This window comes from Notamacropus eugenii, chromosome 1 (assembly GCF_028372415.1).
Source record: "Notamacropus eugenii isolate mMacEug1 chromosome 1, mMacEug1.pri_v2, whole genome shotgun sequence".
NCBI classification, from domain to species: domain Eukaryota; kingdom Metazoa; phylum Chordata; class Mammalia; order Diprotodontia; family Macropodidae; genus Notamacropus; species Notamacropus eugenii.
The window spans coordinates 313,127,311-313,149,540 of NC_092872.1; the positions used below are offsets into that span (position 1 = coordinate 313,127,311).

At 38.4% G+C, this 22,230-nt stretch overlaps 1 protein-coding gene and 2 long non-coding RNA genes across 12 annotated transcripts in view; 2 read left to right on the forward strand and 1 right to left on the reverse strand.

The window, feature by feature from the left end:
* The window catches only part of GPHN (gephyrin), a 749,523-nt gene that overhangs the window by 39,574 nt on the left and 687,719 nt on the right, over positions 1-22,230 (reverse strand). For all 10 annotated transcript variants that reach the window (XM_072629565.1, XM_072629558.1, XM_072629556.1 and 7 more), the window contains one exon: positions 1,166-1,253. In XM_072629565.1, the coding sequence (XP_072485666.1) occupies positions 1,166-1,253 (88 nt within the window). The remainder of the gene's footprint in view (positions 1-1,165; positions 1,254-22,230) is intronic.
* Positions 1-22,230, forward strand: part of LOC140517915 (uncharacterized) — a 71,610-nt gene that overhangs the window by 12,495 nt on the left and 36,885 nt on the right. The gene's annotated exons all lie outside the window — the stretch shown is intronic.
* Positions 15,478-21,135, forward strand: LOC140517916 (uncharacterized). Its single transcript, XR_011971785.1, has 2 exons — positions 15,478-15,603; positions 20,765-21,135. It is a non-coding gene; the product is annotated as an uncharacterized lncRNA (long non-coding RNA).

Below are 22,230 nucleotides of genomic sequence, written 5' to 3' on the forward strand. Positions count from 1 at the left end.
GCAGACCCACAGCAAAGGGTCTGAAAGAAATCAACTCTGGCTAAAAGAAATCATGCCCTTGGAAAATAAGAAATTGCTATTATAAATAAAAAATTAATACTTGGGGAGAAGCATGTCATAGTGAAGCATCACACTTGGTTTGGAGTCAGAAGACTTGGGTTTAAATGCTGATTGTGCCATTTACAACCTGTATGACTTTGGGAAAATCACTTAATCTTGTTTGGTCACGCTTTCCTCACTTGTAAAATAGGAGGAGTGGAGTGATTAGATTATTTTTAAGGTCCTTTCTAGCTCTAAATCTTGGATTTCTTTAGACTAGTGATACACAGTGAAATCAGAACTAAGCATAGAATGGGCTTGTAAAAATCTGACAAATCTGGCAAAAGTCAGAATATTTTTAAAACGTCAAAATCTAAGGCTGGATACAATATTTGCAAATATGCTGCTTTTATGACTTTATATTCAGCAGACAAAATGGCATTTGTTATAAGTATATTTCAGATATGATAGTGAACCAGGTGATTCTAAGTTTTTCCATCTGGGATATTATGATACTACACAGAAAATATCTGTAATCAGGAGTTTATATTCTTTTACATCAAAATTTGCTTCCAGTTTTTGAAGTAATCAAAAACACCTCCTTGCACTTCAACTACAGATTGGAATACAATGAATCAGACCTGGGGAGCTAAGTGCTTTCAGTACAACTTTGGAGCTTAGTAGCTTAGCTTAGGCCCCTCTTGGGTTAGGACTATAGTAAGCCTAGGACGCTCTAGCTGCTTTGGGCAGGGTGATCTATATAGAGTTAGTATTACTAGATCCTTGCATAAAATGATTCGGTGCTCTTTCTTGAGAATACAGACTATCTGTGGGAATGGTCTTGGGGAAGCATAATGAAGTTAGGTAGACATTTTTAAAAATATCTGATGGAAGCTGTAAAACTACCTATTTTGGATTAAAATATCACTTGAGTTTGGGTCCAAATGGATCTTCTACCCACCTAAACTATATCCCTGAATAGTTCTTAGTAGCACTGAAGGTGCTCTAGATTTTGGGATAATGGACAAAGGCTATCTGAGGGCCTTGTCAGATGCCAGGGCAATAAAAAACAGATTGACCATATGCCAGGGAGTTACAATGGGGGCATGAATCCTCCTTTTCCTACCTTTTCCCCCATGGATACACCCCCTGATGTGATGATGACATCCGCACGACTGATACCTTCATTCAAGGCATTGAGTAAGTCATCTGGGCTGTAAGAAAATTAAAAGAAATTAATATATAGACAAAAGATTTAGATATAGTCCAAACTTAAAATAAACCACTATATTCTTTGAGTAAGCACTGAGCACCAAGAATAGAAATTACTAGGCACTGAAGGGAATATACAAAAGTATATAGATACATACACACACAAGTATATCATACATAAACATAAGACCTGGTCCCTACACTTCAGAAGTTTTTAATTTAGTTGAGGAAAAAAAGATCTACTCACATGATAGTTCTGTAAAAGCATTATAGAATTAAGTTCCAAAATGAGTTATATATAGATATAAATGCTAGTGATGTTAAGGAGGACATTATGGAAGAGGCAGGCCTTGGAACTACACACTGAAGGGAAGGCTGGACATAAGAGAAGGGACAATGCCATTCCCGATACTAGTACTGTCATGAGTAAAAGCTTAGAGTGTGTGCAGCCTGTGACTGCATAAGCTCCCATGAATTTAATGATCATTTCTGTGCATATCATTCCCAGATCTAGTTATCTAGACATATTCTGGATATAGTCCTGCATTTCCAACTGCCTATTGGACATTTTGATCTGACTATCCTACAGGAATCTCAAAGTTGACATAGCAAAAACAAAATTCACTGTTTCCTTTTATTCCTTCCATTTTACTGTCTATGGAAACTAGTCCAAATATTCTCTTCTCAAGCATCTCATCCTTCCCCCTGCCAACTCTCACCTGAGGACCCTGCCTGACCTTACCAAGGAAAATGGAGGCTATTCAGCATCTCTCTTCTCCATATTTCAAAACTGACTGACATCTTTCCCAACTTTTCTTCTTTCTCCTAGTCTCTGATAATGAATAAGGCAGCTCTTCTTCTAGACAAAGCCAACCCCTCTACATATTATGCCTTCTATCTTCTATCCTGTCTTCTCCAGGGGATTTCCTTCATAATCATCTTCTCTTTCTTCTTCTTTTCTCTCTCTCTCTCCCGCCTACTTCCCTCTCTCAGATTTAATTATCATTCCTACACAAATGACTGCAAGATCTATATATCCAACCCTAGTTTTTCCCTTAATTTCAGTCCTGCATCACCAATTGCCTATTAGACATTTTAAATTGGATGCCCCACAGACAGCTTAAGCCCAACATATCCAAAAGAGAACTCAATAAATTTTCCCACCAAATAAACATTTCTTCTAATCTTCTCTATTTTTATTGAAGGTACTGCTTTTTTTCTAATCTCCCAGGTCTGTAATCTTGTAAGACCAAGGTATTATCCTTGACTATTTACTCTCTCATAGCATATATTTAATTAGTTGTCAAATCTGGATATTTCTAGCTTGAGGTCATCTCTTACATACATATCCTTCTCTCCACTCACACAGCCACCATTCCAGTTCAGAGTCTGATCACTCTTTACCTGGATTACTGCAATTGCCTCCTAAATTGCTTCTTTCCTGTCTCAAGTCTCTTCCCTACTTGACTGTGGAAGTTTCACACAGTGGCCAAAATGATTTTCCTTAAAAGATGATCTGACCATAAAACTAGTAATTACTTCCTTTTGTCTTTAGGATCATATATAGATTCTTTTGTTGAGCTTTTAAAACTCTTCTCATCTGCAATGGTAAGGGAATTTGAAGTTCTTCCCTGCCCCTTAACAGGATTACGTGGACTGCTTTAAGCTTTGGTCCAGTCCACAACCTGAGTCACATGGAGCCAATGATGGAAAGAGTTTGCTGAATGGGTAGAGCAGGAAGAAAGAGTGAGGCAGAGCTCAAAGAGAGGGAGGCAAAGCTATGGCAGAGCAGTGAGTATGAGAGAGAGAGAGAGAGAGAGAGGAATTTTGCCTAAGGGAGCTTGTTTGTGGGGAGGTCTAACTGAGGAAAGGCTTGGGGAAGGCAGTGCTCCCTTTGTTGGTAATGTGTACAAACTTTGTTGTTCCTGTTGTGAAATTGGCTTTCTGGTATCTGAATAAATATTTTGGTTTCATCTTTGAGGAAGAGAGTTTATATTCTGTGAATTTACCCTGGAAACATGCCTGCATATCCATAGCGGCTGCTGTGGGTATCACACTGGTGTCACACCATCCTGGTCCCAACTACCTTTTCATCCTTGTCTCCTTCCCACACGGTTCCCCAGTTTAGTCAGCATTGCCTTCCTGTCTCTTACTATGTCTTTGTTACTGCTGGCTGTCTCTCATGCCTGGAATGCATTCCCATTTCAGTTATACCTTATAAAATCTCTGACCTCTTTCAAGATTCAGCTTGGAGACCACCTTCTAGATGAAGAACTTCTTGACCCTCAATGATAATGCTCTTCTCCTTGTAACTAATATTTATTTTCTTTACCCTTATTCTCTATCTGTTGTCTTTCCAGACAATCAGCTCCTTGGGACTATGGAATTTCATTCTTTGTATCCCCAGTGCTTAACATAGAGCCTGACACATAGGAGGTACTTAATAAATGCTTGTGGGTTAATTTCCTCCCAAACCAACCCTCTATTCTAGCCATGAAGATTTATACCTCCATGGTCTCCTCAACTCTTCACTGTCATTTCTCTAACATGGGCAATCAGTGGTCGTCTCCCCCATGAGACTGTAAGCTTTTTTAGGGGAAGGACTGTCTTTTGCTGCTTTTGTGGCCCCATCACTTAGCACAGTGGTTGAATATAGTAGGCACTTAATAAATGTTTAATGAACAATGATCCAAGACAATTTCAAATGACTCACAATGCTATCCATTTCCAGATGAACAACGAGTACAGGTTGAAGCACATTGTTTTTAACAGTCCTTTCTTTTTTTTTGCAACATATGTCTAATATGGAAATGTTTTACATGACTTCAAAAAAATCAATAAACATTTAAAAAAATAAACGTTTATTGACTGATTGCCAAATCTTGTCCTTTCTACTTCCACGCTGATTTCCTTCAAAACAACTAGGCTCTAATTCAGGCCCTCATCAACCTTTGCCCTAACACTTGCATTCACTGAGCTTCCTTCTTGCCTTAAGTTTCTACTCACTCTAATCCATACTGCAGATTGATTTTCCAAAAGTGTTTAAGTTTGACAACACAACTCCCTGTCTCAGTAAAGCTCAGTGCAAATTCTTCTGCAAGCTGGCCTTTCTCTTCCTCCTATATGATACTCCACTGTGGAAGCATACTCACCTTTCCCCACCACCCCACCCCACAAACCTGTTCCCTCTTTTAGACATGCTAATGTCTCCAGACCTCTATCTGGGATGCCCCCATCCCTATTTATCAGAATCGTGCATCTCCTTCAAGACTCCACTCAACACGAGGCCTCATCATTCAATTGATTCAATAGTCCCACTCTTGCCCCCAATAGCCTCATCTCTGTTGTACTGTTTGTCTTCTATGTAATATGTATGTATACATACATATGCTGCTTCCCCTGATAAAAACAAGTGGTTCCTTGAGAACAAGGACTATTTCACTTTTGTTTAGTAGGCCTTTAATAAATATCCACTGATTGAGAAAGGCCTTGCTACAGCGAAGAACCCAAGACAGACAGAAATAGGAAGTGGTTAGAGAGGCAAGAGAGATCCAGGTTGTGGAACAATTTGAATGTCAAGCTGATGAATCAGTTATCTAGTCTATAGGCAATGAAAAGTCATGGGTGGTTTTTTTTTTTAAGCGGAGTTACATGACTAAATCTGCATTTTAAAAAAAAGACTAATCTAGTAATGATGATGAGTGCAGATTGGAATGTTTTTTCCTTGGAATCAGGTAATAGGAAATAGGAAGTCTATTAAAATAATTCAGATAGGAGATGACTAGAAATAAATAGCTATATGTAAGAGATATTCAGAGCAATCAGTACATTCAGGGCACTGGGTTTGGAGTAGAGAGAACTGGGTTAGAATCCCTGATCTAATATTTATTAGTCACATGACCATGGCCAAATCAGTTCACTCTGAGCTCCCTCATCTGCAAAATGGGAATAATAATTCACACTACTTACCTCATAGGATGGGGCACCAAGGCAGGGAGGAAGGGAGGAAATGAACCCAGACCTGTGATATTATTGGTATAGAGAACTTCTGATCAGGAAATGCTTTCCACCAACGAAAAGTAAGCATCTGCTAGGCAACTTAGAGTTTTAGCTGCCTGGGGGCACTCTGAGGTTAAATAAATTATGAAAAAACCCCAAACCAGCATGTAGAACAAGTGGGATTTCAATTCAGGTCTTTCTGACTCTGAAGTTACCTCTCTATCCATGATATCAGGCTGCAGAGCCTTTTGAAACTTAGGACTTATAGGTGTGAGTTATTGTGATTATTGTTTCATTATTATTATTATGGAAGCATCCTAAACTCTCTCACTTCCCACCCTTGATCTCTTTTTTTTGAAAATATTAATCAGTGTTAAGAACTGTAAAAAGAATGAAATGAAATTAAGGCAGTATATGTCACCACTGATTAGCATGAGATTCTAGATCAGAGCTGCACAGCTTGGCAGTAGGTAGTAGGCAAAATTAAAATAGGCTAAACTTCTTTGGGCCTGAGACAGGTTAGACTGATGATGGTTGGTTGCTGCAGGTCACATGACAAAGAGGAGCATGCACAGTGGCGGCCCTACCTTTTTCACAAGCTGCCTGAAATATTATGGCAGGCAAATGGCCTGAGCCTGCAGGCTTTATGTTGTGCGGGTTTGTTCTAGATTAATAAATATCAATTATGCTTTATATTGTTTTATGCTAATAAAAGAGGGGAATGTGCAAACACCCCCAAACTCCCCCTTTTCCTCATTTCCTTTTACAGAGATATGAAGAAATAATTTTTACTCAGTATTCTAGTCTGAGGCCTTTGGATTCAACTGAATAAAATAAACCTTGTCAGTACTTAATTAAATACCAAGAAGATAGTGTCCTAGTCAGAAATTTTTTTGTTACATCATTTTCAAAGGACTTACCAGTTTCTAAAGGTAAACTAATCAAAGTTCAGGCAAGAGCTCTGATCTACCTGAAGACAGAATTATGCTGGTGACTAGACAAAGACAGAATTATGGGGGTGACTAGACAAAAACTAATCCTTTTGACTAATCTGGAGGTTTCCCAATTTATTTGGCCCACTGCCCCCTTTAAAAAAAATGTTCAGCACCTCTCTGGCAATCTACTTTCTTTAACTCTGAAATGTTTTTTGAAATTTGCATAATTTCAAAAAATGATGCATCTTAAATTTAATAATTTATTGTGAATTTGTGGATTTTTTCCACAGTATCATGTCACGTAACTGTATAGTATCATACTGTAAACAAGTCATTACACACACATATTTCTGCCAATGCATGTTGGATTTCCCAACAATGCCCAACAGGCTTGCCAGCACTTGCTTGTTAAGAATTCTCAGTGAACCTGACCACTGATGTGTTACAACTTGTATTTTATGTGTTTATTTGGAAAATAATGTAATCACTAAAACTTTAACTCCATTACACAACAGATGAAACATGTATAAATGGTTTTTCAAAATTTTCTTCTTTCTTTATGCTTCTACTGTCCCCTTATTTTTATTCAATGCCCCTCAATTGCACCCGAGGTTGCTACCATCCCCTTGGATTGCTCCAGTGCCCCTGAGGGGGAAGCACTGCCTACTTTGGGAACCCCTGGCACTAAGCCAATTAAGAGTAATCCTTCCTATTCCTTGACTTTATTAGGAAAATGGCCTTCCAGGGTGTGAAAACATTTTAAATTTCGATTATTTTGTTTGATAAATCAGTATCTGTTACCTGGACTCTAATACCTTGTTAAATCTTGATTGAAGAATTGTGTCTGTTTCTGAATACCATAAAATATTATGCAGACCCCTTGCTCAGGTAGCCAGTTCCAATGGACAGGGGTAGCTCTGCCATTTGAATCTCCCTCTAAGTAGCAATGTTTGTAAATATGTATATGTATAAACATACACATATATACACACATATATGTATGTATATGTGTGTATATACATATGTGTATATATAATATATGAAATGTCTCTGACAGATCTAAAATGAAAAGGACTAATGTCCTCCTGCCCATTATATGAGGAAGTAGAAATAAAATAAATATTTTAAAGTTGGTAAGAAATAAAAACTTTAAGATTAGGAAAAGCACTAGAAACTGACCAAATACATACAAAAAATATTCGTGTAGATGAGACAAATTTAAAGGTTCTCAGGAATCAATGTTCAAGATAGCTCATCAAAGGGAAAATTCCAAAATAATGGAAAAGGTAATAGGCAATACTATTAACAATAAGAACCAGCTTATGAGGCCTACTTTCTTATTTCTAACATATCTTTATGAGAATAAGTCTTTATATGAATTGAAATTATCTGTGATGACCACCTGAGGATAGAACTTGCAGCTTTTTGTAGATTTTCTATGGTAGGTAACAAAACAGTGATGTAACTCCTGAAAAGTATAAAGAATATAAGATTCTTAATTTTTTAGAAAGTTTGATTCAGTAAGACAAAATATTGTATAAATGGCTCTTTTCAAACAGTGTAAGGGCAGGTGGCACAGACAATAGAATGCTGGGGCTAGAATCAGGAACACTCATCTTCCTGGGTTCAAATCTGGCCTCAGATGCTTACTAGCTATGTTGACCCTGGGCAAGTAAGTAACTTAACCCCATCTGCCTCAGTTTCCTCATGTATAAAATGAGCTAGAGAAGAATCTGGTATTCTTGCCAAGAGAACCTCAAATGAAATCATGAAAAGTCAGACATGACTGAAAGTTCAAATCATGTTAAAATCATAAAAGATTAAATGACTCTTCTCTGCCACCTCAAGTATCGACAGCAAATAAAACATAAAGCATCAGTAATTTCTATTGTCTGGAATACACTTCAACACCTTTCTTAACTTCTTTTTTCCAAGTACACCTGAGGTATAAGGCTTTTCCTGATCCTTTCAGCTATTAGTGCTCTGTCCCTCTTGAAATTTCTTGTATATTGTATTTTCTTATCTGTGCACATTTTGTATTCCTCTAATTAAATGTAAACTTTTTAAGACTAGGGACATTTTCATTTTTGTCCTTCTATCTCTAGAACCTAAAATAGGGCTTTCACATAGTACATGCTTAATAAATGTGTTAAGTTTAGTTGAAAACAGACATATGTGAGTGTCATGAAGGATGTCCTGCAAAGAGTCTAAAAAAGAAGGCTTCCTCACGGACACAGTGAAGTTCTTCAAATGTTTCTATTCACATATGTTTGTTTAGGTGTTTTCAGTCTTGTCTGACTTTCTGTGACCCTATTTGGAGTTTTCATGGCAAACTGCCATTTCCTTCTCCATCTCATTTTACAGATGAGGAAACTGAGGTAAAAAGGGTTAAGTGACTAGCCTAGGGTCACATAGCTAGTAAGTATCTGAAGTTAGATTTGGACTCAGGAAGAAGGATCTCCTTGAATCCAGGCCCAACACTCAATTCACTGTGCCACCTAGCTGCCCATTCACATGACAGTGTTAATTGTACTGAGCCCTGGAACATTCCAAAGACTCTTTGATGAAGCCAATATTAACTTGAAACCATCTACACTGTGAAAACTAGATGAAAAATATATAACTGCCCAGATTATGAAATATAATTGGATAGAGATTTTCAGTATACAAATTTTAGACAGGTATGACAGATGGACAATAAGCCTCATGAAACTAGAATAAAATAGGTGAAGATCAGGTTTATCTATATTTGGAACATTGTAGCACTTTGATTCACTTCAAATTGCTTTCTACCACAAATGCGCATCTTTTAGACTCTAAAATCCTCCTGGTGATCCCATATGATTGAAAATCATGGAACATGACATTACTAACATGCAAATTGCCAATGATAGTCTGTGAAAATAAGGAAGGAAACAAACAACTATTAGTTGCCAGGGTTGGCAGTTGAACCACTTCCATTTGAATTGTCATAGGAAGATACTGAAGCTCTCCTGGCAAGAGAAGGTACTGGACACTGAAGTTCTCTCTCAAGCTGAACTGCCAAGCATTCAAACTACTACAGAGAGGGAAACTGTGATGGGCTAGACACATAGCCTGAGTGCCAAATGTACTTTTACCTAAAAGACTATTTTACAGAGACCTTGCACAAGGCAAGTACTCACAGAGGTCAGAAGAAGTGGTATAAGGACACTCTCAGTCTCTCTGAAGTACTTTAGCATCATTTATGAGACATCGAAGATAATGGCATAGGATATCAAAGAAGGCACCGTGCTCTATGAACAAGGCAGAATCGTAGTAGCCCAAAGGAAATATGAGATGTACAAATCTAGAGACATCTCCATCCCAAATATTCAAATGGACTATTTGTGCCTGACTTGTGGTAGACCTTCTGAGCTCATATTGGTCTGATCAACTACGGTCAAACACTTTGACCCCAAAACTGAGGATGAAGGATGAACAACAATTGCCAGGCATTATGCTAAGTACTGGGGATATATACAAGCAAAAACAAAGGCAGCCTCTGTCCTCAAAGAGCTTACATTCTACTGAAAGAAGACAATACCAAAAAGGGAGGTGAAAAGACAGGTAGGAAGGATGAAGATACCTTCGCAGGAGCACGGTTTTTGAAGTTCAGAAGCCAGAAACAGGGCCAAGAGGGGTATGAAAGCCAGCCTGGTATGGGATTATTTCCCTCTTGTGTCTTCTTTTCTCTGAAGAAGGTCTTATGAGTTCTTACAAGGTAACACTCTTGCAGCAGAGAGAAGAGAGAGTATCACTGGCTGGCCCAAGGAAGTGGCTATTGGAACAGTTCCAGAGGTAGCAGCAGCAGAAGAAGACAGGTCAAAAAGGAGTTACCAACAATGGAGAGAGACAACCTGAAGATCACCCTTCACTGTTTGACTAGCCAGGCTGGTGAAATGCAAAAGACCTAAATGTCAGCTTTGAAAACACCATTTGTGTTCCAACAAGAAAGGCATTAGCTATTAGTCACTGAACTGATTGTACTAGAAGAGAGAAGTGAATTTGTAGTGTGTGTGGTGATCTCTAAGGCTATCATTGTTTCTGTGTGGTAATAAAAGGTTCTGATCTATGTCTGATTCATGTTTTGTACCCGGTGCTTCCTTTACTTTTCTGTTTTGGGGAACCTTAATCCCCAGCTGAGAAGTCTGGCAACCCCACAGCACAACCCAGAACAAACTGTCAGCTTCCATGGTGTCAGTCAAATGGTACCTCTGGTCCTTGTCCCATACATGTGTGTATATATAAATACACAAACACACAGAAACTTTACAATTTACATCAAGGACTTACATATTAAGGAAATTACATATTGGGAAATAGTTGAGAGAAATTTGCTCCAATAATGGTGGTATTAGTAAGTACATAATACTAGTTATTTTCAACAGATTTCTAAACAATTTATTTTGCTCTAGGGAATAAACTGGCAAAGGTGAGTAACAATATACTATTGCAAATATCAGAGGTCCCTTAATAAGGGCACAATAATTTCGCATGGACATAGATCTGAGTTTCTTCCTTTGTTAGATCACGTTACTATTTATCTGAGCCAAATGGCTGACCTGTAGAGCAAATGGAAAAAAAATCATTACAAAAAACATCATTTGGAACATGGCCTGGGGAGTGGTTAAAGGTGAATGAAAAGTGAACATTAGCATTAAAGTACAAACAATGTTCTGTCAGAAGTAAGTGACGTTAGCGGAGTTTCAGCATATGAAACTTATAACCTATGCTGGCTCTTACCAAGGTGGCTTAGGGTCACCTTGAGAAAATAAAAGCAATGGAAGTAATAAGAATACTATTATATTATTAATATTCATAGGAGGATGAAGGTTCTGAGCTAGACTGACCAATGTTTATGCATAAACATTTACTTCTTAAACAGTGTTCAAGCCAATGCTTTTTCCTCTCAAACATAATTTTATTTCTATAGATAAGTTTCCAGGACCAAAGTCAAGTAATTTTCTGTGTCAGCATTTCAATCTTCTTAGAATTAAGGTAAAGGGGATTTTTTCCCCCAATAATTGAATATGTCCTCCTGCCTCAGTGTCCTTCAACACACACTCAATAGTATTTACCACACTGTGGTTAATGAACTATGACTTGCTCTTCCCTATGTCTGTTCTTTTCATCCTTATTACTCTATGGTTATATGATTTTATACATGGGAGCATTGCTGAGAAAAAAGGAACACTGAGGAGAAGGATAAAAATGTTTGACAACCTTCAAGGCATCAATGAAGAGAGATCCCTTTCCTTTAGGATACTGTCTTTTCTTTGGATTTTTGTGACACTACTCTCCCACTTGGCTTTCCTACTTGTCTGTTCCTTCTTAGTCTCTTCTGCTTGTACATCATGAATGAATGAATGATCATTTATTGAGCACTTACTATTTGTAAAGCACTGTACTAAGCTCTGGGGATACAAATAGAAAAGCATGATAATTCCTATTCTCAAAGAGTTCACATTCTAATAGAGGACAACATACATAGGACATGTTAGCCGCATGTCAAATGTAAAGACCCCGTGGTTTTTAGGGTACAGTGGCAAAACAGGGGGTAATGCATCTTATTTAACGTTCTTTCTATTGAGAAAACCATATCAATTTCTTATTGATTTCTTTGGTAGAGAGAAGTATCTTTTCTGGGTTTTCAGTACCTGTGGCTGCTAAGGATGTAGGGGCTGTAGAACCTGCAGAAATAGTTGCTAGGTTCTGTCTCCATGAAAGATTTTCTGGATGATCATCCCTATCCTATCAAACCTCCTAACTGTAGGTTCCAGTCAAGACTTTGTCCTGGATCCTCTTTTTTCTCTGCACTCTCTTTCTTACTGGTGACATCACGTGCTCCCATGATTTTAATAATCATTTCTAGGCAAATGACTTCAGATCTATAAATCCTGCTCTAGTCTCTCTCCTGAACTCTGGTCACACATCAACAGTTTATCATACATTTCAGAGTGGATATTCCATTGAAACCTCAAACTCAACACATTCATAATAGAACTCATTATTCTTTATACCTAAACCTACTGAATTTACCTATTTCTGTTGAGGGCACCATCATTCTTCCAGTCTCCAGCCTCAGGATTATCCTCCACTCCTCACTTTCTCTCACCTCACATATCCAAAAAGTTGCCAAATTTTGCCATTTCCACAACATCTTTGCATGCATTCCTTTCCCCTTAACACACCTACTACCTTAGTTCAGGACTTCATCGTCTTCCACCTACATTACTGCATTTGGTCTTCCTGTTTTACATGTTTAAACATTTCAACAGATTCTCAGCATGGCTGCTAAGATGATTTTCCTTAAGTACAAGCCTGGCCATATGATTTCCCTACGCAGATTCTAGTGGTTCCCTGATCCCTCTAGGATAAAATATAGACTCCTGTGTTTAGCTTTTAAATCCTTTCCCAATCCATCTTTCCAGTCCCATTACACATTCCTCCCCTTCCTGCACACTACAGTCCTGCCAGACTGGCCTTCACCCTGTCACACATAACACTGACTCCTTCTCTGAATCTTCTAGGTCTTAATGTCTGGAATATATTCTTTCCTCACCTCAGGCTCATAACATCTTTCTTTTTCTTTTTCAGTTCAGGTATTTCATTCTATCTTTCCTCATCCTTCCCAGTGGTAAGTGCCCTCCATCCCTACTACCTTATAGTTACATTTTCTTTATTCTGTATGTTCCCTGCATACTTTGATCTATACTTAATGTCTCCCCCAAGAATGTGAGTTCCTTGAAAACAGGGACTGTTTAACTTTTTGTCTTTGAATCTACAGTGCCTACCACTACCTGACATGTAGCAGGCACTTAATAAATGCTTTTGATTGATTAATTGAACACAAAAAATTTACTTTAGAATAAGTTGTATAGTCTTTCCAACCACAGGCTTTTCTATCTATGGTCTTCTTAGCCATTTCAAACACCTGGATATGGCCCCTTCGGAAATCCTAATAGATGTCTCTGTACAACAGTCTAAGAGATAATTATACCAAAGCATCTGGTTAAGGGACTGGTTGTGATATAAAATTCTGTACATTTACACATGTACAATATTTTACTATTGTTTTACAGAATAAAAATCAATGTTTCTTTCTAGGTTATTCTAATTCATGAATGCATGTGATTAAATGTAACTTTAGAGTATGTTCATAGGCGATGAATTAGCTTTCTAGAGCTAAAAGGAAAAACGATTCAGGATAAATAAAAGAAATAAAGGGCTGCCAGGGATCCAGGTATTAACAAGATAGTTAATGTTTTTTGAGAAATATGAAAACAAAGAGTTAAATATCATCTTTTTCCAATAGAGAAGAATACAAACATAAGACAGTAGATAATGTCTATATTTAGCCATTAATTATTTATTGTATTTTAGGTATACAATTTTATAGAAAACATTCAATCAAGGCAATATATAATATACTGAAAAATTTTTAGCTAAAAGTCATTTGTTATATGTATGGCTCATATTTTTCAATATGGCAAAGAAATTTATACTCAAAACTTTGCACAAAGAAAAATTTTCCTTTATCTGGGAAATATTTTTCATCACTGCCACTAGAGGGACTTTTGGACAAAGATTTTTATAAACTACATTCTATTCTGGATCTATATTAGAAACCGAAGTCCTTAGTTTCTTCTGTATTTAAAATGAGAGTTTTAATTATGCTAATATTTTAAATGACCAATTTTGCAAAGATATTCACTCTAATATCAGTCTTGAGACCTATGGTATTACCAATTCTGTGACCATTTATAGTTAGATGATTCGTTGGGAGCACTGATATTACATCATGTCTTCCCACATTTGAAATGAAACAGAGCTAAATATCAAGAGGATAAGTGCTTGGTAGCTAAAGCTTTCAAGGCCACCTGAGTGTACACTTGCGGTCTTCAAGCAGGACAGATCCAGAGTTCTACTCTAATTTGGATCAGTCTGGAGGTTAGGTCAGGTTAGTCCTAAATGACCCCAAGGGCTTAGGTCTGCCCTGGAACAGGTTCAAGGCTCTGGTTTCATATGGAATTCCTAGTCTAACCCTGGTTTGGGGCCAACTGCTCCAAGGCAGCTAAAGAATTTAGCAAGATTGAAGGGGTGGGAAGTGGAGGAGTAAGAACCCCACTAACAACATCTCCCCCAAAATGCTCATCCAGCCATTTCTTTAAAACCTGTAATATGATGCTTAACCCATCCTGAGGCACTCTGATCTATTTCTAGATATCTCTGATTGTTAAGAAATTTTTTATCACACCAAACCTTTATGTTTCATTCTATGACTCCCACCCATTGTTCCTAATGCTGCTCTTTCAGGCCAAGTAGAATGAGTTCAATCCTCTTCTATAATACAATCTTTCAAATAATTGGAGATAGCAATCTTATTCTTCTTCCAGTCCCTCCTCTGTCTTCTCTCAGCAAGTCTTTTTGTCTCTAAGCTGAATATTCCCATTTCCTTCAAGGAATCCTCCTATGGTACAGCCTGAAGGATCTTCCTTATCCTAACTATCCTTCTCTAGATGCTGTCAGGTTATCAACATCCTTCCTAAAACATGACACCTAAACAGGTGATACTGGAAAGAATGGTGGACTTGAAATCCGGAAAATGAACTTGGCTCATATCCTGTATCTGATCATTCCTAGCTGTGGAACCCTAGAGAAATAACTTAACCTTTCAGTGAAATAGGAATAATAATACTTGTAGTACCTACTTCATATAATTGTTTTATGGATCAAGTACCTGGCAATCCTTAACTTATAAATGTTACTAATTATTCTCTAATTAATGCTTGTTTCCTGATGATATAAAATTAACAAAAAGAAATATGTTTGAATTTCTTGTAATATACCACATGTGATCTGGCCATATTAGAGGATAGCAGGATTATCACCTCTTTATCCCTGGACGTTATGTTTCTCTTAATGCAGGCAAAGATCACTTTAGCTTTACTAGGTCACACATCACACTATTGCCTCACATTGACTCTGTAGTCCATTAAAAACACCAGATCTTTCTCAGGTAAACCTGTCATTTATTTGCAGAGCTGACCATTATTTATTTGTAGATCTGATTTTTCTAAAAATCTCAAGTGAAAGACTTGACAGTTATCTCTATTAAACTTCATCTTATTCTAATGGGCCCAGTGTTCCATCCCTCCTAGTTTTAGGCCATGTGCAAACTGGATAAACATGTTCCTTTACTCACATTGCTGACATAAGGGTTATGAAATAGCACAGATCTGGGCCACTCTAGTAGAAACTTCTTTTCAAGTTAATATTGAACCATTGATGAGGAATCATTCTTCTGGTCTGGCAGTTCAACCAGTTTTGCATTATCTCTCTAGCTTGTCTACAAGAATTGCATGAGAACCGTCTAAAAGCTTTGGCTAAAATCCAGGTAAATTATTTCTACAGAATTTTCCTTTATCTGTCAGTCTTGTCAAAAAAAAGGAAATGGATTTAGTTTGGCGTGACTTGTTCTTGATGAAACTATGCTGACTATTTGTGATCATCTTTTGGTCTTTTAGATGGTTCCGAAACCTTTTTTTTCCTTTAAAAATAGAAGTCAAGCACAGTTTTCAGTCAGTCAATCTATAAACATTAATCACCTTGTATGTGCCCAGGCATTGTGCTGGAGATACAAAGAAAGGTAAAAGATGGTCCTTGCTCTCAAGGAGATTATAGTCTAATGGGGGAGATAACATGCAAACAATTATGCACTATAAACAAGTTATATATAAGCTAAATTGGAAACAGTTAACAGAGAGAAGGCTCTAGAATTAAGAGGTGTCACGAAAGGCTTCCTGTACAAAGTGGGACTTTAGCTGGGAAGTCTAGAGGTGACGATGAGTAGGAAGCATTCTTGGGGTGGGAGACAGCCCATGCCCTTGTTTAGGGCTGCCTCTCATTGAAGAAAAAGCAAAGTGGCCAGTGTCACTGGCTCTCAAGGTATGTGTTGGGGGGGGGGGGAGGGTGAGGTATAAGAAGACCAGAAAAAAAGGAAGGGTTCAGGTTATGAAGGTCTTTGAACAACAGAGGACTTTTATAATTGATTCTGGAAAGAAAAGAGAGTCCCCAGAATTTAATAAGTATGTATGTGTATAGGCTTGTATCTGACCTGCTCTTCGCACCAAGATGGTAGCAGCATCAGAAGAGAGAGGTATTATGATGATAAAATTGATAGGCCTTTGCAAAAGACTGAATTTCTCAGATAAGAGAGAGTAAGGAGTGAAGGATGATATGTTTGCCTGAGAGCTTGGTGGTATCCTTGACAGTAATGGCTCTTTTGGCCCTTTTCCCATTTTCCACAATTCTCTGTATTAGTGATGACCTGGGGCTGGACTGGGCTACTTAAGTAAACCTCACATATTCTGGTTAGAGGTAAATATGACAACCCCTTATAGTAGTATCTGGGTTTGTTTGGGTGTGAGATATCTCACTTAAAAAGAGATAACCTCCAGAAGAAGCATTGTCCTGAGAGGACAATGAGGTCCTGTCCTCTTGCCTAGAGATCTCACCATAAAGTGAGAGTTGAAGTTCTGCTACAGTGGCTTTTTATTTTTTTAAGGAATTGCAAATAAAGAGAAAAATAAAGTTGGAAGGGAACTCAGAAAAAGGTAAGTGATACAGATGGGTGGAGTGCTTTGAACATTAAGGCTACAGAGTCAAGGTGGTTGTAAGGATAGCCAAAGCTGCCTCTGCTTCTGCCTAGTATATCTCTGACTGAGAGGTGACTGAGCTATTCTTCTGCAAGGGATGACTGAAACATGTGAAGTGCTTCAGCTTCCCTTTCCCTTTTACGATTATCACTGCCTGCAAACAAGTTTTTTCTGTTATTTTTTTTAAACCTTGCTCATAACTTATGATTTAATTAGTGGTTTTGAAAGCATTTTCCCTTCCCATGAAACCTGTGATTGACCATAACTTTTTTGTAATGAATGTTTGTGTATTTGTTGCATAAAAAGATTGTAAATGGAGGATTCCGATGATGAGCTAGAAATTCACAGAATTTAACCTAGTCAAAGATTTAAATCTGTCCAAACATTTGGGTTTCTCCTTAAGCAGGCCGTCCAAAGATATAACAGAGGATCTTATATAAGGCAGGATCTTGTGGCGATGGTTTTTACTAGTTTTTATGAGCTCCTAAATTGCAAAGAAGCGGGACCAATTATCCCCTAGTCTAAGGAGCAAACTACTGTTGTAACTAGAGCTGCTGTGTTAGACCTGGAAGGTGGGATGAAGGCAGAGACAAATGCTCCCTGAGCCATCCTGGGAGAGAAGAAAGGTATGGTCTGGAAAGAATGTGTCCTTCCATTTTTCTGTTGGGAAGAGAGAATTTAAAAAAAGAGCAACTGCTCAGACAAACCTTATTCCACAGAGACACTTGCTACGTTTTTAGCTTATAGAATGGAAGATGTTATCTCAGTGTCTCAAAATATTTCAAAATAATAAATTGTATTTTGTTAGTCATATAGTAGTCACTTTTCCATTAAAAAAGTTCGAGTAGAAAATACTGAGACAGATACATAAATAGAATTAAAATTTCCTGAAACTAAGAGAGAAAAACTGAGTCTATAATCTCAAAGTCCTTGGTACTTATTTTTCCATTATACCATAGTCCTCCTTACTTCCTGAAGCTATCTGCCATCATAAAAAGGGATTTCCTCTCTAAAACCAAAAACATTTGCCTCCAATTTGGGAAATGGAGAACAAGTAATGTACCTTTCCAAATTCTGACTTAATCAGAAACCAAAGAATCTTAAGAACAGGAAAAGAACAAAAATAGCAAATATGTAAAAAGAAACTTGGCAGCTAGGTGGCCTCAGTGGATAAGAGCTGAGTCTGCAGTTGGGAAGACCCGATTTCACAAATTCAGCCTCAGACACTGACTAACTCTATGACCTTGGGCAAGTCATCTCACCGCTGTCTGCCTTGGTTTCCTCATCTATATAATGGGGATAATAATGACAACCAACCGGGGCATTGTAAAGCATTTTGCAAATCCTAATGTCCCATGGTGTTCAGTTGTTTTTCAGTTGTGTCTGGCTTTTTGTGATCCCATTTCTTGGCAGGGATATTGGAGTGTTTTACCATTTCCTCTTTCAGCTCATTTTACAGATGAAGAATTGAAGCAAAGAGTTAAGTGATTTGCCTAGGATCACACAGCAGTTAGAATCTGAGGCCGAAATCGAACTAAAGTCCTCCTGACTTTAATGGCCAACCTAGTGTCCCATGGGACGTTATTTTAGCTATTATTAAGGATGGATGTGATTTCCCCAATAACCAAGCTCTGTGAAGGGCATGGAATCTCCAGATCACTATTTTTGGGGGGGATTTTAGTCAGACTGATTTAGTGGCACACTTCTCAGTTCAGAGTCACTGTTGCTTTTTGATACTTGAATTTGGCTATTTAATAATATGCTAACATTCCATTTTCTGGGGAGGCAATTTTGTCATAATCATTTATAAAATGCAAGGCAATACCTTCATAATTGTTTGGCTTCTGTGGATTCAAACATAGCATTCTGCATTTGAATGCAGATTTATGTTTAAAATATTTAACATAAACACGCAGACAGACAACAGCTGCTAATTAGTTTCTTGTTTCACCTGCAACAGCAAATACAAGTCTAATCATTCTAAGAGGAGTAAAGATGGTGGAGAGAAAAGGTTCTAGAATTCTGAGATCAAGGACCAGTTGGTTATTCACACAGTCAAATAGTGGTTGAGGGTATGTACTCATGGGCTGATGATGAAATTTTCACCCACAAATACTAAATTTCTACCTATGTGGGAAAGCAGAGCTAGGCCTCTCATTCTTCCCTACGCAGTTGCTTCTTAAGGGATCTAGCTGAAATCTTATTCTTGATGATTTATAGATGACCTCTGGGGCATGGCCAAAGTTCCTCAAGTTCTATGAACAGGATTAATGTGCAATGTCACTCCATATCAAGACTAAAATTACATAAAAATGAAGAAAACTGAAGCCCAGGGATACAGTGACTTACATGTTCAAAGTACCCAATTCTAACTTAACTCTGACTTCACATTCAAATTTCCTTCCACTAGGTCATAAATTGGATTCGCTGCAATTTTTCCTCCTACATAAGTAGTTCCTGACTTATGAATAGGTTTATTTCCAATAGTTCATTTCTAAGTCAACTGTTCGGAATTCACGAGGCATTTTGCTATAAAAACAATATTATAAATGATGGTTAGATTTGAGGCCAACTCACAGAGGCTTATTTAGTACATAATGTAGTTGAAGAGTTTAAAGCATCCGAGATCCAGACTTGGAAAAGACTTGGAAGTTACTGATTTTCTATCTTTTCACAGATAAGGAAAATGATGTTGAAAGTTACACAGAGCTGGAATCTGAACTTGGGTTCTGTGATGCCAAGTTTGTCATTCTTTCTACTATGCCACAATTGCTTCCAGTTTCAGAGCATGAGACATGGAAGGGGATAGGAGGAGGACTGATTAAGGAAGCCCCAGTGACAGGGCTGGCATAATTTGGAAACTGACAAAAACTCTTCTCTTAGTAGCCTGTTAGTACTCCTCTCTAGTGACCTTGTGTACCTTTCCCAGGAGCCCATGTTATGCTGCTTCAGCTCCCTTTTGTATCCAGTTGCTCACCTCTGACAGTATACTCACTGCCATTTCCTCAGTATACCCCTTCAGCTAAGTGTTAGCAAGAAAGCAACTAGGCTGAATTAATTTACACTCAGGTCTGAAAAACTTAACTTTCATCTTAACTAGATCAAAGTCATATTTGTTCAAGGGGATGTTCATTAATAAACTAAATGAATATCTAAGAAATTCAGATTGTTGAGCTTTAGGGGTACAACAGGCTTTGGGAGTCCTAACCCGGTCCTTAGGCCCTGACCCCAGGCCGGTTGCCTATTTTTTAAAATAATTAGACTCCTGTGGCTGCTGGATGGCCTACATGCCTTTAGACAGTGGTTACTAAAGTCATTCTAATTGAGGAATCCTCTAAACTTATACTTGGCCAATTTCAAGAAGTCCTAACTCCCCACAGAGTTCAGAGCATCCTGGAAACAGAGGGCCACCAGTGGCTGGCTAGCTGCAGGCTCACCAAATATTAAACCTTGCTCTTAGACACCCCTGACCTAATTCTTCGAGTGGGCCACTCATTTCTGAACCCTAAAGCAGTGTGGTACATAGAACAAGGGGTTAGGAGAGCTAGGTACCAAATAGTCTCCACCACACCATCGAGGCCAAATCCCTGGCCCCTGGGACCTCTGCCCAGAAGGAAGAATTAAGAGTACCCACCAGAGCCCTAGAGCTAGGGGAAAATAAAAGAGTAAATGTTTTTACTGACTCAAAATATATTTTCCATGTTCTACAAGCCCATGGAGCAATTTGGAAAGAAAGAGGATATCTGAAAGCAAAAAACTCCCCTATCAAACAAACATGCCCTTTTCTTTTTATGTTTTGGCCTTGCCGTAGTCATCTTTAAATTCCCTCTGAGGAAATTGTCTTTTCTCTGCACAACTTTTATGCCTGTTTGGTCCTTATTTGCTTAACCTCTTTGCCAGGTTTGTCTCTGCCAGGGTCCAAGTCATCAGCTTTCAGATGCTGTTCGGGCTATGTACCAACCTCCAGCTGAGTCGAAGGTCTCTAGCCCACTGGACCTGAAGTCTGACCCTTGAACGGGACCTAACAAGGCAGGGACAGCTCTACACCCCTTGCCAGCAGGAAGTAGTTTCAGAAGCCGAGACCTTTGCAGCTTACCCAAAAAGAATTTGGGTCCCATTTGTTTGATGGAGGAAAGATGGGGTACAGGCTCTGGAAACCCCCTTGAACTCTCCTTGAATCTTCCCACTTGATTCAATCTGCCCTATTTGCCAATGCAAGAGTTGGGTCAATACGGCAGATTTTAATAAACTTTGTTTTTCTTTGACCGAAAGAAGGCTTGGGTCAAATTCATTTGGGCAAGGCCCACGTGTTTCTATTTCAGGGTCCTAGCACCCTCAATAGTATGATAGTATGAAGTGAAAAAATCCAGATGGTCATTTGCTGAGTTAGGAACAGCCTGAAAGCTACCATATTAGCATTAACTCTAATAAACTTCTATTTGTTGACCTTCTAGTCTTTATCAAGTTTGCAGATGTCCTATGATTATGGGACACTGTGAATTACCTGTTAACATGATTGCTCTGCTGGGGAATGCTTTAGGTAAAGTTCTCTGTTGTGTGAACACAGTGTAGAGGCAGCAGAAGGATCCTTGGGTTTGAAGTCAGGGGACCTGGGCTCTACTCCAGCTCTGCCACTTACTATCTTTGATCTTTGGCATGTTACTTCCCTCTTTGGGCTTGTTTTCTTATCTAGGCAGCAGGGAAGGTAATCAGCTGAGCTCCCTCTTCCCTTTGGCCCAGCTTAATGTTGAAGGATTTGGTGCTTTGGAATGACTCAGCATGGGGAGAGGAGGGGGGGTGAGGGAGAGAAGGATGCATCAAGGAAGTATGGTCCCTGAGGCAGCAAGAGCAATCCATCCAACTGTGCCCAAAGGGTTATAAAACTTTGCCTACCCTTTGACCGAGAAATAGTGCTACTAAGTTTGTACCCTCAAGAGATCAAAGAAAAAGGAAAAGGGCCTATATGTATAAAACTATTTATAGCAGCTTTTTTTTTTTGGTGGCAAAGATTTGAAAATTGAGGGGATGCTCATCAACTGGAGAATGGATGAACAAGTTGTGGTATATGATTGCAGTGGAATATTATCGTGTTATAAGAAACGACACGCAGGATGATTTCAGAGAAATCTGGGAAGACTTACATGCAAAGTGAAACGAATAGAACCAGGAGAACATTATGCACAGTAACAGCCATATTGTATGATGATCATCTGTGAATACCTTAGTTATTCTCAGCGATACAGTGATCCAAGACAATTCCAAAGGACTTAAGATGAAAAATGCTATCTACCTCCAGAGGAAGAAATGATGGAGGAGAGGATTCTGGGAAGATGGCAGAGTAGGTCAGAAAACTTTCAGCTCTCCAA